General features: G+C 47.3%; 2 protein-coding genes across 12 annotated transcripts in view; one reads left to right on the forward strand and one right to left on the reverse strand.

Moving 5' to 3' along the window:
• Positions 1–7,875, reverse strand: part of RCN3 (reticulocalbin 3) — a 29,224-nt gene extending 21,349 nt beyond the window's left edge. The window contains exon 1 of one of the 2 annotated variants that reach the window (XM_083583387.1): positions 7,774–7,875. In XM_083583387.1, the coding sequence (XP_083439513.1) occupies positions 7,774–7,860 (87 nt within the window). In that variant the 5' untranslated portion in view covers positions 7,861–7,875. Of the gene's footprint in view, positions 1–7,674 lie in introns of both variants that reach the window. The other variant, XM_083583389.1, reaches the window with a different exon arrangement.
• LOC310747988 (paired box protein Pax-6-like) overlaps positions 1–16,411 on the forward strand; it is a gene marked incomplete at its 3' end in the record, with an annotated part of 131,241 nt that overhangs the window by 6,408 nt on the left and 108,422 nt on the right. For 2 of the 10 annotated variants that reach the window (XR_014541051.1, XM_083583477.1), the window contains exon 1: positions 8,381–8,962. The exons of 1 other annotated variant lie outside the window; for it this stretch is intronic. Of the gene's footprint in view, positions 1–7,835; positions 7,976–8,372; positions 8,963–11,820; positions 12,621–16,411 lie in introns of those variants that run through there. 7 more of the 10 variants (XM_083583479.1, XM_083583483.1, XM_083583476.1 and 4 more) reach the window with 7 other exon arrangements.

Raw genomic sequence — 16,411 nt, forward strand, 5'->3', positions numbered from 1 at the left:
AAATTTGTGTGTTTTTAATTATTTTTATTTTGTATTTTTGTTATTTTTTTCATTTTATTGTAATACTTTAAAAAATCTTAATAAATATCTTATATATATAAAAAAAACAAAAGCAGTGCAGGAGGCAGCAGTTACGAGTTGCCAGCCTCTGCAGCCACAGCAGGCGCTGTGATTCTCCGGTGGCTTGACTTCAACCCTGGAGGCGCACTCTATTGTCTCTCGAAACGGATGCCAACTCTCAAGGATTTTTGAAGTGTAGTGGGTTGAATGTGACAAGACTCAAGTCGGTTGCTAGTTCCTTAGGGATGTAGGAATTAGTTTTATGGCTTGTCAGATCACTGGTCTGTCTACCTCAGAACTGTCCATCTACATTGGCTGGCAAAGGCTCTGCAGGGCTTCAGGCAGAGGTCTCCCCCAGCCCTGCTCAGAAGTGCCCATGCGACTTTCCGCATGCCCAGTGAGCTGTGGCCCTTCCTTATTTACAGGTATGTTGTTGAATCTCACCCACAAAACAGTGACAGCCCTGATGCATTCTGGGCCCACACCAGAATGTTTGAGGACAAAACTGCCTAAGGTAAGACAAGGCAAGGGGCCCCAGCAGCCACAAGTGGGTTTGTTGCATAAGACCTCCCAATCCACTGTACTTGTGCAACCCAAGTTTGCCATTGTGTGAAACAGCAACAGCTCAGGAAGTGTCCTGACTCTCTCCCTCCCAACCCCACTTCTCCCTTCCATATGTACAGATGAGTTTTGGAAAGCAACACTGATTCCAAAATGTGTGCGGGCAGCCATTTTGCTTCCCAAGCCGTAGGACTGCATCTTCCTGCCCTCCCAAAGTGTACTGATTTCTCTTCTGCCTTACATCTTGTCTGCAAATGCTCATCCATACCCACCATTCTGGATATGTGGAGAATGATACTCCACAAAGGTGGCAGAAAAGCACACCACATCATTATGGGATGGTGGCCGTTGGGGACGTTTTATTGTAGAACTGGGTCAGAGAAGGAAGATTAGAAAGAGTTTTGTTTCACATGCAAGGCACCCTTTAGAAAGATTGATTTTTTGGACTGGAAAGGACCTGAGCTAGCAAGAGGGCAGCAGAGGGAAATGGCTTGGCGCTTCCATCAACTTCTATTTAAACAAGGGATGAGGGAGCCCAGGCCCTGGTGCCAATTCTGCACCTCCACGCCTCTCTACTTGACCTTCAAGACTCGACACAATCTACACCCTTTCCTCTGGCACACATCCTTTTCCTGAGAGGTGCCCCTCACCAGCCATGTAAGGGTGTGCCTAGAAACTAGGTTACTTGTATACAGAGGCAAAATGTTCATTTGCTGCTTTGTCGCTTTCTCTTCTGTGCCCCCCCCACACCACTGACATGCTGCCCCCAGAAGGCTTACCATAATACACTGCGGCCCTTGGGTTGGTTCAAGCATTCCTACATTGCAGGGGGTTGGACTAGATGGCCCCTGGGGCTCCCTTCCAACTCTACAGTTATATGAAAAAGATTTTCCCCCCACACTGCTGATTGAAACAAATGGATATACAGTGGTACCTCAGGTTACAGACGCTTCAGGTTACGGACTCCGCTAACCCAGAAATAGTACCTCGGGTTAAGAACTTTGCTTCAGGATGAGAACAGAAATCGCGTGGCGGCGGCAGCGGGAGGGCCCCATTAGCTAAAGTGGTACCTCAGGTTAATAACAGTTTCAGGTTAAGAACAGACCCTCAGAACGAATGAAGTTCTTAATCAAGGTACCACTGTACCTTTCTCCAAAGTACACTGCTATTTATTTCTGAGTGAGAAACAACAATGAAGGTGTAGCCTTCAGGCTACACAGTGTGTATGCATATGTAGCAAGTAGTGGGTGCTAATGGTTTGTGAGCAGAAGGTATTTAAAGCAGCAGAAATGCCACTATCCGGAAAAAATGAGTGGGAGGGGGGACGTTTCAACCTCACAGGACGCTTTGTAATTCACCTTAAGGTGGGCATTCCTGGAACAAGGAACTTCAAAGAGAGGCTGCACCTGTGAAGCTGCTGATTTCACAATTCACCAAAAGGTTTAATGCTCTGTCCTGTGGTAAAAAAACAGCAACATTACACATGCAAATTAGCTGGCCAATGACAGGATGTTTGCGCTATCAACTCCAACCCGTTTGTGTGGGGTTTCTGTGAACAGCCACTTTAACATAATTATCCATGGCTGCTTTTCTGCGTTTCATTCTTTTGCTGATCTCACTGTTCTCAGTCCCACCCGTGCCACAGCAACCTTGTGTATAGGTAAAGGGACCCCTGACCATTAGGTCCAGTCGTGACCGACTCTGGGGTTGCGGCGCTCATCTCGCTTTACTGGCCGAGGGAGCTGGCGTACAGCTTTCGGGTCATGTGGCCAGCATGACTAAGCCGCTTCTGGCGAACCAGAGCAGCACACAGAAACGCCGTTTACCTTCCCGTCGGAGTGGTACCTATTTATCTACTTGCACTTTGACGTGCTTTCGAACTGCTAGGTTGACATTAGCAGGGACAAGCAACGGGAACTTACCCTGTCGTGGGGATTCGAACCACCAACCTTCATTCGGCAAGCCCTAGGCTCTGTGGTTTAACCCACAGCGCCACCCGCGTCCCTTAACCTTGTGTATATCAGCCTGCAATTTAAAACGAGGCTTCATGCATCTGATGAAGTAGGCTGCAGTGCTCAGGAGCAAGCCAGCAGTAAATCACACAGAGTAAGTGAGGTTAACTCTTTACAGTCGTGCCTTGGTTGTCGAACGCCTTGGAACTCGGATGTTTTGGCTACCAAACGCCACAAACCCCGAAGTGATTGTTCTGGTTTGCAAACATTTTTTTGGAACCCGAACGTCCAATGGAGCTTCTGTGGCTTCTGATCAGCTGCAGGAGCTTCCTGCAGCCGATCAGAAGCCGCAATTTGGTTTTTGAACGTTTTGGAAGTTGAACAGACTTCCAGAACGGATTCCTTTCGACTTCCAAGGTACTACTGTATTAGGAAAAAAAAGACAATATGCACAGGGGTGCCGGGCCCAATGAGTGCAGCAACTGTTCTTTGGTAGGTCTTGCCCCTATGAGGTAGCTGTGGAGACTGAAGGTCCCCCACTTCCACAGCTGCCTAAGTCCCCTCCTCTCCAGGGTTTCCCCCAAGCATTCTGAGACTGCGTCTGTGTGCCTGCCTTTGCTACTCCCACTTCATGCCTCTCCTGGTCCTGGGAGACCAGGAGAAGGGGAGCTGGTCACAGGAGGAGGAGGAGGCACCCATGACTTTTCACCAACCTCACACATCTCTGCCTCTTGGCCTCCCTCCTATCACAATCCTGCTTCAGCTTCTGTCTCCAATTCTGGATTTCCTCTGCCACAGACTCTCCCTGCTCACTAAACCCTGTTACCCCTTCAGCTTCCAACACCGCCTCTTAACATTGTCATTTGCCTCTTGCTCTGTTATCCTCCCCTCTCCACAGTTCCTTGGGGCTATGCTCATTTCCCTTCTCTCAGGAAACATCTCTTTCTGGAGAAACATCTCTCTGGATCTTGGTGGCAGTCTCAACTGAGCTCCTGTGTTGTTGTTGTTGTTGTTGTTTAGTCGTTAGTCGTGTCCAACTCTTCGTGACCCCATGGACCAGAGCACGCCAGGCACTCCTGTCTTCCACTGCCTCCCACAGTTTCGTCAACTTCATGTTGGTAGCTTCGAGATCACTGTCCAACCATCTCGTCCTCTGCTGTCCCCTTCTCCTTGTGCCCTCCATCTTTCCCAACATCAGGGTCTTTTCCAGGGAGTCTTCTCTTCTCATGAGGTGGCCAAAGTATTGGAGCCTCAGCTTCAGGATCTGTCCTCCCAGTGAGCACTCAGGGCTGATTTCCTTCAGAATGGAGAGGTTTGATCTTCTTGCAGTCCATGGGACTCTCAAGAGTCTCCTCCAGCACCATAATTCAAAAGCATCAATTCTTTGGTGATCAGCCTTCTTTATGGTCCAGCTCTCACTTCCATACATCACTACTGGGAAAACCATAGCTTTTACTATACAGACTTTTGTTGGCAAGGTGATGTCTCTGCTTTTTAAGATGCTGTCTAGGTTTGTCATTGCTTTTCTCCCAAGAAGCAGGCACCTATTAATTTCGTGGCTGCTGTCACCATCTGCAGTGATCATGGAGCCCAAGAAAGTAAAATCTCCCACTGCCTCTATTTCTTCCCCTTCTATTTGCCAGGAGGTGATGGGCCCAGTGGCCATGATCTTCGTTTTTTTGATGTTGAGTTTCAGACCATATTTTGCGCTCTCCTTTGAGCTCCTGTAGTATCGGTTGTTTCCACAAGGTGTCAGACTAGCACCACCTTCCCTGGCCCACAACTTCAACTTCTGAACCTGTTTGCACCCATAATCCAATTTCCCTTTGTAGCTACTGGGAAAATTGCCTTGTTTCTTTATATAACCAATTGTAATTCTCCTCCACTTCCCGATTATGACCCTGCGGGCACCGTTATTCTGCCTTGAGTGCCTTACGCTATGGAGAAGCTCAAAAGCAGGCATTGAACACTGTAAACATTCCCACAGATTTAATTTCTGTCTTCCTGACTCCAGCCCAGAGATTAGCAGTTTGTGGCTCTCGTTCACATGCTGCTAAACTCCAATTCCCATCAGCCTCAGCCAAGATGGCAAATAATCTGGGACGATGGGAGTTGGAGTCTGAGGAGATCTGGAAGCCACAGGTTTCTCATACCTGATTTAGGTAATTCCTGGTTTTTTAATTACTCTGAATTCAGCTTCGAAATCTTCAGACATCATTTGTGCCCTGTAAGTTTTTCATACTGGAATTTACAACTACTTCTGCCCCTCCAGCTGGATGCACTCAGGCCAGGATCTGGACCCACAATGGGTCTCACGCCTGTGGGGCTCTTTGGGATTCTAGCCACAAAGAAGCATCTTATGTCACTGAGCTTTTTTGGAGGTTATCCTAAAGTCAACAGCTCCTGTTTAAACTGGGAAATGCCTCCCAATTGTTTGACTTCCTTATATAATTCTCAGGTTACTCCTGTTTACAGAGAGCTCTAGGGAACAGCAGAAGTAACCACCCCTGCTATTGGTTTCCTCCCTTTCCTCCCTTTCGAGGAGCTTCAGCCTTTGGTTTCTACCCTCAAGATTAAATGAGTCACCATGGAATCCTATATCTGTCTACTCAGAAGCAAGTCCTGTTAAGTTCAATGGGACTTACTTCTTACTCTCTTAAAGGATTGCTGCTTTCCTGAAATCAACCACCAGCACTATCCCTTTAGAAGTGGGGGTAGGCTTCTGGCAGGGCTTAATTGCTTAATTTTATCAGTTGTAATAATAATAATAATAATAATAATAATAATAATAATAATAATGTATTTTTATTTATACCCCACCCTCCCCGGCCAGAGCCGGGCTCAGGGCGGCTAACACCAGTAAAATTACAATAAAAACATAATTGGGGGGGGGACCAATTTAAAATACGGGTTAAAATACAATTTAAAATGCAGCCTCATTTTAATAGTAGCCCATAGATCAAAACCATAAGGGGAGGGAATCATAAGGGTCAGACTGTGCCCTGGCCAAAGGCCAGGTGGAACAGCTCTGTCTTGCAGGCCCTGCAGAAAGATGTCAAGTCCTGCAGGGCCCTGGTCTCTTGTGACAGAGCGTTCCACCAAGTCAGGGCCAGTACTGAAAAGGCCCCGGCCCTAGTTGAGACCAATCTAACCACCTTGCAACTAATTGGTTTATTAACCGGTTAAATCTGTATCCATTCACAAATAGATAAAACCATAGCTTATTTTCTAAAGAAATTATCTTTATTGAGATTTCATAGGAAACAGGCATGAAACAAAATTGACAGAACAGACAAAGCACATTCAAGCAACGTAATATGACACTGTACTTCAAAATGCCACAATTTAAATTAACAAACAAAATGCAAGAGAACTCGGCGAGGAGTCAGCACTGATGAAAAGTACAAACAGAATCCGTTAGGCAGGATTCAGTTGGCTAATGCAAGCCCTCCATAGTGTAAAAAGGTAAAGGACCCCTGACAGTTAAGTCCAGTCGTGAACGACTCTGGGGTTGCGGCGCTCATCTCACTTTACTGGCCGAGGGAGCTGACGTTTGTCCACAGACAGTTTTTCTGGGTCATGTGGCCAGCATGACTAAGCCGCTTCTGGCAAAACCAGAGCAGCGCACGGAAACACCATTTACCTTCCCACCAGAGTGGTACCTATTTATCTACTTGCACTTTGGCCTGCTTTCGAACTGCTAGGTTGGCAGGAGCAGGGACCGAGCAACGGGAGCTCACCCTGTCATGGGGATTCGAACCGCCGACCTGCTGATCGGCAAGCCCTAGACTCTGTGGTTTAACCCACAGCACCACCCGCGTCCCTCATTCTTGCACCTACTAGGGCATAAAAATGCCCTAGCAGGAGCAGGGACCAAGCAATGGGAGCTCACCCCGTCGCGGGGATTCAAACCTTATGATCAGCAAGCCCTGGGCTCAGTGGTTTAGATTTAGTTGGCTAATGCAAGCCCTCCACAGTGTAACTTGCCTCAATAGAGGTTGTAGTAATCATCCACCCTTGTTTGCATAGGATATAAAGGGCCGCCCATATGACATCTTTCTTAGCTATCCCTCTGGCAACATGATTCTGGTAAGCCATTCTTTCCGACAAAGCCGTGTCCCATATTTTATCCAACCAGCCTCTCATGGACAACCCAGCTCTCTTGCAGCAACCCACACTCTCAAAGCATGCAGCTGCCAGCAGCAGAGCCACCAGGTCTCAACGGATTAGTTGTGGGTCCTCAGGAGATCAACTCTTTAAAAGTGCTCCTCCTGGTGGTCAGGGTGAGACGAGATAAAAGCATTGCTTTGAATGAGGTGGGATGTTCTTTTTCCCTTCGGTTTTCGGAAGGCATCAAAGCTGGAGGTACAGCTTTGGGAAGAAGTCTACGGAAGGGCCAGAGAACATATTTTGCATGCCCAAAGTCATAGGTTCAACCCTTAATAATAATAAATTTTATTGCCCTCCCCGGCCACAGCTGGGCTCAGGGCGGCTAACACCAGTAAAATTACAATAGAAACATAATTGGGGGGGGACCAATTAAAAAAAACCCCAATTTAAAATACAGGTTAAAATGCAATTTAAAAAGCAGCCTCATTTTAAAAGTAGTCCATAAATCAAAACTGTAAGGGGGGGGGGAGACATAAGGGTTAGACTGAGTCCAAACCAAAGGCCAGGCGGAACAGCTCAGTGCCACAGGGCCCTAGTCTTTTGTGACAGAGCGTTCCACCAAGTTGGGGCCAGTACTGAAAAGGCCCTGGCCCTAGTTAGACCAATCTAACCACCTTGCGACTTGGGACCTCCAAGGTGTTGTCATTTGTGGACTTTAAGGTCCTCCGCGGGGCATACCAGGAGAGGCGGTCCCGTAGGTACATGGGTCCTAGACCACATAGGGCATCTCTGCATAAGGCTAAGGCAGGCCTCTGCCTGAAACCCCGGAGGCCTGCTGCCGGTTGGTGCATGCAGCAATGAGCCTAATGGGGACAGATGGTCTGCCATTGGTGTGAGGCTGCTTCCTCTGTTTCTATCTCCTCTGTTTGGTTGCTTTTAACTCGCTTCCCAACCCCCCCTCCCCGACCCACAGCGCAACTTCCCGCCCCACCTCATCTCCTGATGTGCTGTTCCTCGTCTCAACTCTCTTGACTGCTCCCATGCCCGCCGCTCCTTCCCATCTGGTTCTGCGGTCCCGTTCCATTCCTACCGAGAGTGGGGACATGGAGGGTCGGGCGCCATCTGGCATGCTCTTGCCAAGCTTTCCCAAGGGGTCTTCGACACCAGCTGATGGCATCCGCTCCAGGCTGGAAAGATATCCTTCCCTTCCCCTCCCCTTGCCGTGTGCCCTCACTTCAGCTGCATTTTCTGGGCCAGCCCTGGGCAGGATAAGCCCATGGCCCACAGGGCAGGCGTGGAACTTTCCAGCTACAGAATTCAGACTTTGCTTGGGGGGGAATTGGTCTTTGTGGGTTTGTGTGTGTATAGCAATGGAGGAGAAACTAGGCTGCCTGGAGCACAAATTGGACAAAGCTCAAAATTTGTGGGGATTAAATGGACCAGGGGAGGGGAGGGGCATGTTAAGAAAGTGTAGCAAGGCAGAGCATGGGCATAGCCAGGATTTTTGTTAGGGGGGCAGGCCTTTTGTTGGGGGGGGGAGTAGAACCTCAGTTTACTATGTATTTTTATTGATTTTTTTTTTTGGGGGGGGAGCTGCCGTTCCCTGCCCTCCCCGGCTATGCCCATGAGGCAGAAATGTGAGTCAAGGGTGGAGGTGCGTGAATACACCCGTTTTGGTTCCTCTCAGTTTCTCATTTATTTCCTTTTTAATTTGTATAGCGCCTTTCTAAACACACAAGGCACTTTACAAGCTGAAGAAGCAACAAATTAGGCAGCCTCACAGCAATCTGATCCAGTACAAAAAAAGTCGAAATAACCTTAAAATAAACAACTTATATCAAATAAAGCAATATCCCATAATCCATTGCAAAGCTGAAAAAGGCCTTATGTGCAAATGCGAGGAAGTTAGTCAGGCATGCTTCGTCTTATATTATCGTCAAGAGCTTAAGCAATCAAAAAGCCGCTCCTGAAAACATTTGCACCATTTTAGAAATAGGAAAGTAACACTGAAGCTCTGTAACGGGGACTGCCTACGCATTGTGCATTTAAAACACATGGCCGGTTGCTGCCCTTTCTAGCCCTGATCTGGTGCCAGGTATGGAGTAGGTTTTGTCGTAGGATGAACTCCGCAGGTCGAGGAGCCAGAGGAGCAGGCAGGACTGTGTTGATACCCGAGGAAGAAGCTCTGGAAATGTCAGAAGAGGAGGTGGAGACGCCCCACAGGCCTTGAGAATGAGGCCTCCAGAAGCTTTAGGTCCAGGCCAAAGAGCAACAGCACAGTATGTGTATTGGGATCTAGAGTCATTGGGTTACTTGTGAGGAAGGGGTCTACCTGTGAGTAAGCAAGCCCTGATAACATCTTCACAGCCAGCAGTGGTGGTTTAAGGCCTTCTTCTTGAGCCTTGAAACAACAGGTCTCTGGTTTCTTGTAGCAGACTCTAGTTTTGCCACCCTTACTGTGTTGTACTTTGTGAATTACTCGGCAAAAAATAGACCTTGAATGGTTTCTTGACCTTGCCTCTCAAGCCTAGTTTAGGGTTGCCGTATTTCAAAAAGTAAAAATCCGGATACAAAAGTTGTTGAGATTTTTTTTTTGCAAAAAAAGACATTTTTGAGCTTTTTTTTAAGGAAATTCGCTGAAAAACCTACACTTCTGACATGGGTTGTCATACGCCCGGGTTTTCCTGGCTATTTTAGGAAATTCTGCCCAGACATTTATTTCCAAAAGATGAATCCCAGATATGTCTGGGAAATTCCAGACATATGGCTGACCTATACGACTTCCCTATGTTTGACCTTGGTCTGTTTGCACCGTGCTCCCCCAGAAACCTTGTCTGTGTTGTTGCATCCTTTGGTGAGAAGCTGGTTTGGGGCCAGATGGGGATCCCTGGAGTGTGACAGCACCCCATAATTCAGGAGAAGTCATTTCCTTCCCTCCCCAAAAAGGCTGGCCTAAATTTGCATCGATATGTCTATATTAGCTTGTGCAAATATGTGCCTTTGCCCAGAGAGGCTTTCAAGGACCTAGCAACACCCCAAGATAGTTGCTTCGGGGAACTGACTTTTAGATGCCCTGATTATTTGTTTACTATGAATGTATTCTTATTGCAAAGGCAAGAGGTGTGGGGTTTTCTCCCTTGGGTGCTAAAGTAACGTGGTGAGCCTTAACTGGCACAGGCGGGTACTGTTTGCTGTTGTGCCTCAGGTTGCCAAATGTATTGGGCCAGCCCTGGGGTTGGGTCCCACGACCCCAAGCTTGGGATTTCGGCCAGCCCATGGGTCCAGTTAGAGCAGCCTTTTCCAAACTGCAGGCTTCCTGATGTTTTGGGCTACAACTCAACTGGAGTGGGCACCAGGTTGGCAAAGGCTGAAGGAGAGGGGCACACTAGCAGAACGGTAGAGAAAGCCTCGGGGGTGGGTGATGGGGAGAGATGTATTTTCCAATCCCTTTGATTTGACGTGCTTGGCACCCGAACACACACACCCCCACTCTCCAGGACCCTGAGAGATGGTTGGGGGAGGGCAGCGGCAGCTCGCTCCGCCGCGCTGGATCGCCCCAGCCCAGCCCCTGCCTCACATCGAAGTGACACGTGCTAAGGATCTGGTTTGGGGGGAGGGCTCAGGCCTTGTGACAGCAAGCAATGGGTGCCACCTCGCATTGGCCTCTGCTTGGAGGTTCCTTGACGTGGGGGGGACGGGGACGGTGTGGAAGCAACGCAAGGAAATCTTTCCAGCTCCGTTCTCCACCAGATTTCCCTGAAGAGGCCTATTTGCTGCCTTTCAGCCTTGTGGCCCTCCTTTTTCCTGTCTGGCCCTCACAATATAACACCCCCCCCATCTAGTTGTGACTCTTGTTTCGTATTTCTGAACCTGGACCTATGGAAATCACTGGCTACTGTTAAAACTCCTTCTTTCTCTCTCCATCTCTCGCCCCAAGCGATGTGGCTGAGGATCTTCTGCTACCCAAATACACACACACACACACACACACACCGTCCAAACTGCTATTTCTGGGGCAGCCTTGAGATGCATTAGCCGGGGTAAAAGCATGCCTTTGAACAGAACCACCTTAAAGTCGCAATTAACGAAATCAGGGCCCTGTCAGTGGCAGGAGATAATCGGAAGCGAAGGAGCTGAGGGGAGGGGGCAAGGGAGAGCAGCGAAGGACAGGGAGTCAAGGCAGGAGATGTGCCGGCTCCCCCAATTCACCGTGGGGGCACGCTGAGGCTTATCGGCGGGGGGGGGGGTATATTCTGCAGAGCCAAGTATGGGTGCCTAGGCAGCACCGCAAGGGGTCTTGAGGTCTCCATAACCCCGTAACTTGACCCAAAGAAATATTTGGGACTCAGGGAGTCCAGGCCCCGATAGATTTGGAGATGGTTTGCTTTTGCATTTCTCAAGGGGGTGGCGGCGGTGCGTGCAGAAGGAGCAGAAGCGCGAGGGACTCTGTGCTCCAGACTTCCTCGGCAATCTGTTCCCTCCAGGCATCCTCTCGCCCACCCCTTTCCCCATGCCACTTCCACCCACCCACCCTACAATCGTGTGTGTCGCCGGGCAGATAGATCGGGCCTGACAGTCCCTGGCTCCCCCCAGGCCCCCTTCACACATGAGTCAATCTGCTTTGCATTTTTAATTGACGGCGTGTCGCAGCAACAGAAATTTGTACTTAGCTCGCCCCCCCTCCCACCCTTCCGACTCCCCGGGCCGCCATGTGGACAGCCTTCTCTTCTTCCTTATCTTCACAGAGATGCTTCCAGTTATGCTGTGCACCACGAGGTCCCTTCGAATTGCTAGAGAGCCCCGATTTTTTTTTTTTGGCTCCCTCAGTTTTAGCCTCGCAGTGATGGTCTCTGCCAAAATGCCCAGGATGCTCTCTTTCTCTTTTCTCTGCTTGGTCCTGATGTGATAACTGCCTGCATTCTCTCATTTGGGCTTCTCAGTCCTGACCCCAGGACACTGTTGTTTTCCGCCGCCCAAAACCATCCGCTCTGATGAGCCCTCTTCAGAGCTGTTCACTCCTGTGGTTCATTATCATTATTTCATACCAAAACTTTAAAATACATATTTTAAAAGGATCATTTGCCTAAAGTCCCTAGCTACAGTATACCTTTAAATCATATACAGTGGTACCTTGGGTTACAGTCGCTTCAGGTTGCAGATGCTTCAGGTTACAGACTCCACTAACCCAGAAATAGTACCTCGGGTTAAGAACTTTGCTTCAGGATGAGAACAGAAATTGTGTGGCGGCAGCAGGAGGCCCCATTAGCTAAAGTGGTACCTCAGGTTAAGAACAGTTTCAGGTTAAGAGCGGACCTCCAGAACGAATTAAGTTCTTAACCTGAGGTACCATTGTATGGTCATATCAAATATCCTGTTTTAAAACAAATACGGCCTAGTGGTTAGGCTGTTGGGTTAGGACCTGGGAGACTCGGGTTCAAATCCCTACTGAGCCGTAAAGCCTGCTGGGTGACCTTGGGCCAGCCACTGTCTATCGGCTTAACCTACCTCTCACAGGGTTGTTCTGAGGATAAAATGGTGGAACGGAGAGCCGCCCTGAGCACTTTTCAGGGAAGGTGGGGGATTTGAATGTAATAAATAAACACCGTGCTGAGAATATCCATCGTTTGCATCTTACCAGTTTTCTTTTCGTTTCAATATACAGCAAGCATTCCTGTCTTCGTTGTTTGTGCTCTTCCTTCCCAAATAACATGCCATGATGTCCCCCACTTTCCTTACCGCTGATCAGTTTTAGGGAGATTATTGCTTCTTCGTGATTCCTTCCGTAGCTCTTAAGCATATTCTTTCCATTTGTCCCCACAGGGTTCCTCATTAAATTCTGACCCAGTGCTAATGAGAATTACAAGGTCTCCTCTCCCACTTGGGCTGTTTGGACCATGCCTGATGTTTGGATCATCTCCTGACTCCCTTTTCTCTCTTGTAGGTTCTTTGGTCTTAACCCATCACCACCATTATTGCTGGTTTTGGGCTACTGGGTCCTTATGTGCTGTTCCCAAATAGGGATGGATAAATCTGTCAACTTCACTTTCTCTGTTTCTCATTTATCCAGTTTTGATTTCAGTTCCCTACATTTCCATGAGAATTTGCAATTATTATTTTTTAATCCGTATGAAAATCAATTAGAATTTAGTGCAAATTTATCCCAATACATTTTTGTGCCAAACTTTGACTAATTTACACATTTTTGCAACTTTCCCTAATGCATTTTTTGTGGTATTTTCTCCAAATGCAAAAGGTTGTGCTCATCTTCCCCCTAATATATGCATTTTTGTACGAATTGGTTAGGGAGGTGTAACACAAAATTCAGAGAAGTACAATTTTCATTTTTTAAGATTTTATGATGACGTTAAAGTCACTATCCAGTTTAAAATATGAAATAAAATAAAAAGGGGAGGGGGAACCAGCTGTACAAAAGCTACAGGGTTCACAGACATTATCTCATAAAGCACTCAGTGAATTATATGCTATAACAAAAACTGACCTGATACAGAAATAATGCAAAGCAAATGTTATGAGCAACAAATAAAGCCATATTTCATTGGGATTTGCCATCCCTGTAATTGGCCTGTCATTATTAGTAACACATGGCCACTAAATGGAGGCCACTAAATGAAGGCACCATGAGATAGCCTTAACTATGTCAATCTCCCAGAAATAATAATAAATATTACTGTACTGAACCAAATAGCTAAAGAAAAAACCCAAAGATTCCTTCCAGTCCTGTGCTACTGTCAAACGAGCAGCTGTTATTAGAAAAATTATAAGTTGTTTCCATATGAAGTCCGATCAAAAATTGATGAAAGACACAGCTTGGAAGTTAAAGTTGACGGTACACCTATTATTCCCAAAACTTCCTTCATTACCTCTTTCTAAAATTTGTGTACATGTTTTCAAGACTACCACGTGCACCAATAAGTCCCTCTTTCACTGCATTCTCCCCAACAAATAGGAGAGCGGACTGGAGTCAAGAACCATTGATGGGTTATTTTTAAGGCCTTTTTCTTGGATATTTGCAAGAAAGGGAGGTTTCAAAGGATAGCTGTGTTGTGGTTCATGTACTGGTATGAGACATATGAATTCAGTAGTTTCTCATTAAAGTACAAAGTCAGATTGCTCCCGCATCCCTACCAGAGTCCTGTCCTAATTGCCTACTCTTTTCTTCTTCGGCTTGTTTCCCAGACCAACCCTTTCCCTGTAGGCCAGGTTTTCCAGCTGTTTTTTGACTACAGTTCCCATCATCCCTGACCACTGGTCCCACTGGCTAAGGATGATGGGAGTTGTAGTCCAACAGCAGCCGGAGACCCAAGCTTGGGAAACCCTGCTGTAGGCTATCTTCCTTCCTTTCGCCTCTCACAAATTTTCCAGCCTTGACCCAACTGGATTGCTGTTTCTGTTCTTTGGTTGCAAGTTGGTAGGTTCTGACCCAATGCTCTGACCCAACCTGCTTTGCCTCTCTTCTTGCTTGTTTTGTTTAACATCAGTGATTGTTAGTCAAAATGGATGCTACCAGCCATGATAGCTACTGTATGTACTATCTTCGCTGTCGGAGACAGTATGGCTCTGAATATTAGTAGCTGTAAGAACAAGATGCTGGACCAGATGGGCTTTCGGCCTGATCCAACAGGACTGCTCTTATGTTCTCATAGATACTGCCATCTTCAGAGGCAATCTGCCACTGATTACTAGTTGCTAGAGGGAGCACTGAGGAGGGTCCTAGTTACAGGCTTCCCAGAGGCATCTGGTGGATCAATTTATGGAAGTTGAATGCTACACATTACGTCTGATTTAGCACTGCTTTTCCTTTCTCAAGGTGTTCAGTCCTGACCTGATTTCCCCCCTCCCATTCACTTCCTCCCTTTTGCTCTAGCTAATTAGTTGTGATCTGTTGCTGCTGCTTGACCCACAATTTCTGTCTTTCATCTTGAAACCATGCCCCACCGCGCTTACCTGCCTGTCGTCTCCCTTAGGCTAAGTCACGGATCCCTGGCTCTTCTCAATCAAATCCAGTAGCCTTCGCTGCTCTCCTAAGGCCTTAAGGATTTGTTCCCTCTGTTCCCAGCTTTGACTTGGGATTGAGATTTATGGATGGAAGAGTAGGACGGGAGCAAAATCTTCCCTTGGGTCTCTGGCTGAAATGGAATCTGGTCTAGCTTGTTGGTTGTCTGAATGAAGATCACGGCATAGTACATTGTTGTTGTTGTTTAGTCGTTTAGTCGTGTCCGACTCTTCGTGACCCGATGGACCAGAGCACACCAGGCACTCCTGTCTTCCACTGCCTCCCGCAGTTTTGTCAAACTCATGTTTGTAGCTTCGAGAACACTGTCCAACCATCTCGTCCTCTGCTGTCCCCTTCTCCTTGTGCCCTCCATCTTTCCCAACATCAGGGTCATTTCCAGGGAGTCTTCTCTTCTTATGAGGTGGGGGGAACAGGGCAGGGATTGCCAGCGTCATTTCCCCCAGAACTCCGGCCCCTTTTAATTTAATTTAATTTATTTCTTTTGCCATGTGCATAAAGCTGAATGTGTACATGTAAAATGTGTGTAACTTGGGGCTTGCTGTATGGGGAGAGTTCCCAGCCTGGTATATTGTTGTTGTTGTTTAGTCGTTTAGTCGTGTCCAACTCTTCGTGACCCCATGGACCAGAACACGCCAGGCACTCCTGTCTTCCACTGCCTCCCGCAGTTTGGTCAAACTCTTGTTCGTAGCCTCAAGAACATTGTCCAACCATTTTGTCCTCTGTCGTCCCCTTCTCCTTCTGCCCTCCATCTTTCCCAACATCAGGGTCTTTTCCAGGGAGTCTTCTCTTCTCATGAGGTGGCCAAAGTATTGGAGCCTCAGCTTCACGATCTGTCCTTCCAGTGAGCACTCAGGGCTGATTTCCTTAAGAATGGATAGGTTTGATCTTCTTGCAGTCCATGGGACTCTCAAGAGTCTCCTTCAACACCATAATTCAAAAGCATCCATTCTTTGGCGATCAGCCTTCTTTATGGTCCAGCTCTCACTTCCATACATCACTACTGGGAAAACCATAGCTTTAACTATACAGACCTTTGTTGGCAAGGTGATGTCTCTGCTTTTTAATAGTGCATTAAAATAGTACATTAAAAGAACCTAATTGTACATTAATACAATCTTTAAAAAGTACATTAAAATAACCTAATTGGTCATTACACAGGGTTGGGAATCAGCACTCCTGGTTTCTCTGGGAATGACACTGAATGTTCCTTTAGTCTGCCTTTATGCAGTAGGCTCATTTCTACACACACTCTCACGGGCCTCTGTATTCTTCATCCGGGCAACCAAGAGTCATGATCAAACTTCAGGGCATATTCCAGCCAGGCAAAAACACCCAAGGGGGATGTGAAGCAAAGCTGGGATGTGGCTTAAGGAGCATCTTGAGGGCTAGACGGAGAGGCCTGGATGCCTCAGGTCTGAGATTCCCCACCCGTGCTTTAGAAGACTTGAGTATGAGAAGTGAACAAGGACTCCTAGGTTCTCAGTGAGAGCAGATTCTCTGGGGCTTATGTGGCAGTTCAAGACGGAGGAGAATGTTGCTCAGTCCAGATTTTTAAGCAAACAGACCTAATTTGCAGCTCCTGGGCTAGTACATTAATCGGCAAACAGTTACCCTTTGGCTTATTCGCCCTGCCCCAAATTTTGTGATTCAGTTTTCGGCTCAGAAACCATATAAAAATGTGTATTTTAGGACC

Source organism: Podarcis filfolensis, assembly GCF_964270895.1.
Source record: "Podarcis filfolensis genome assembly, chromosome: 13".
Classification (NCBI taxonomy): Eukaryota; Metazoa; Chordata; class Lepidosauria; order Squamata; family Lacertidae; genus Podarcis; species Podarcis filfolensis.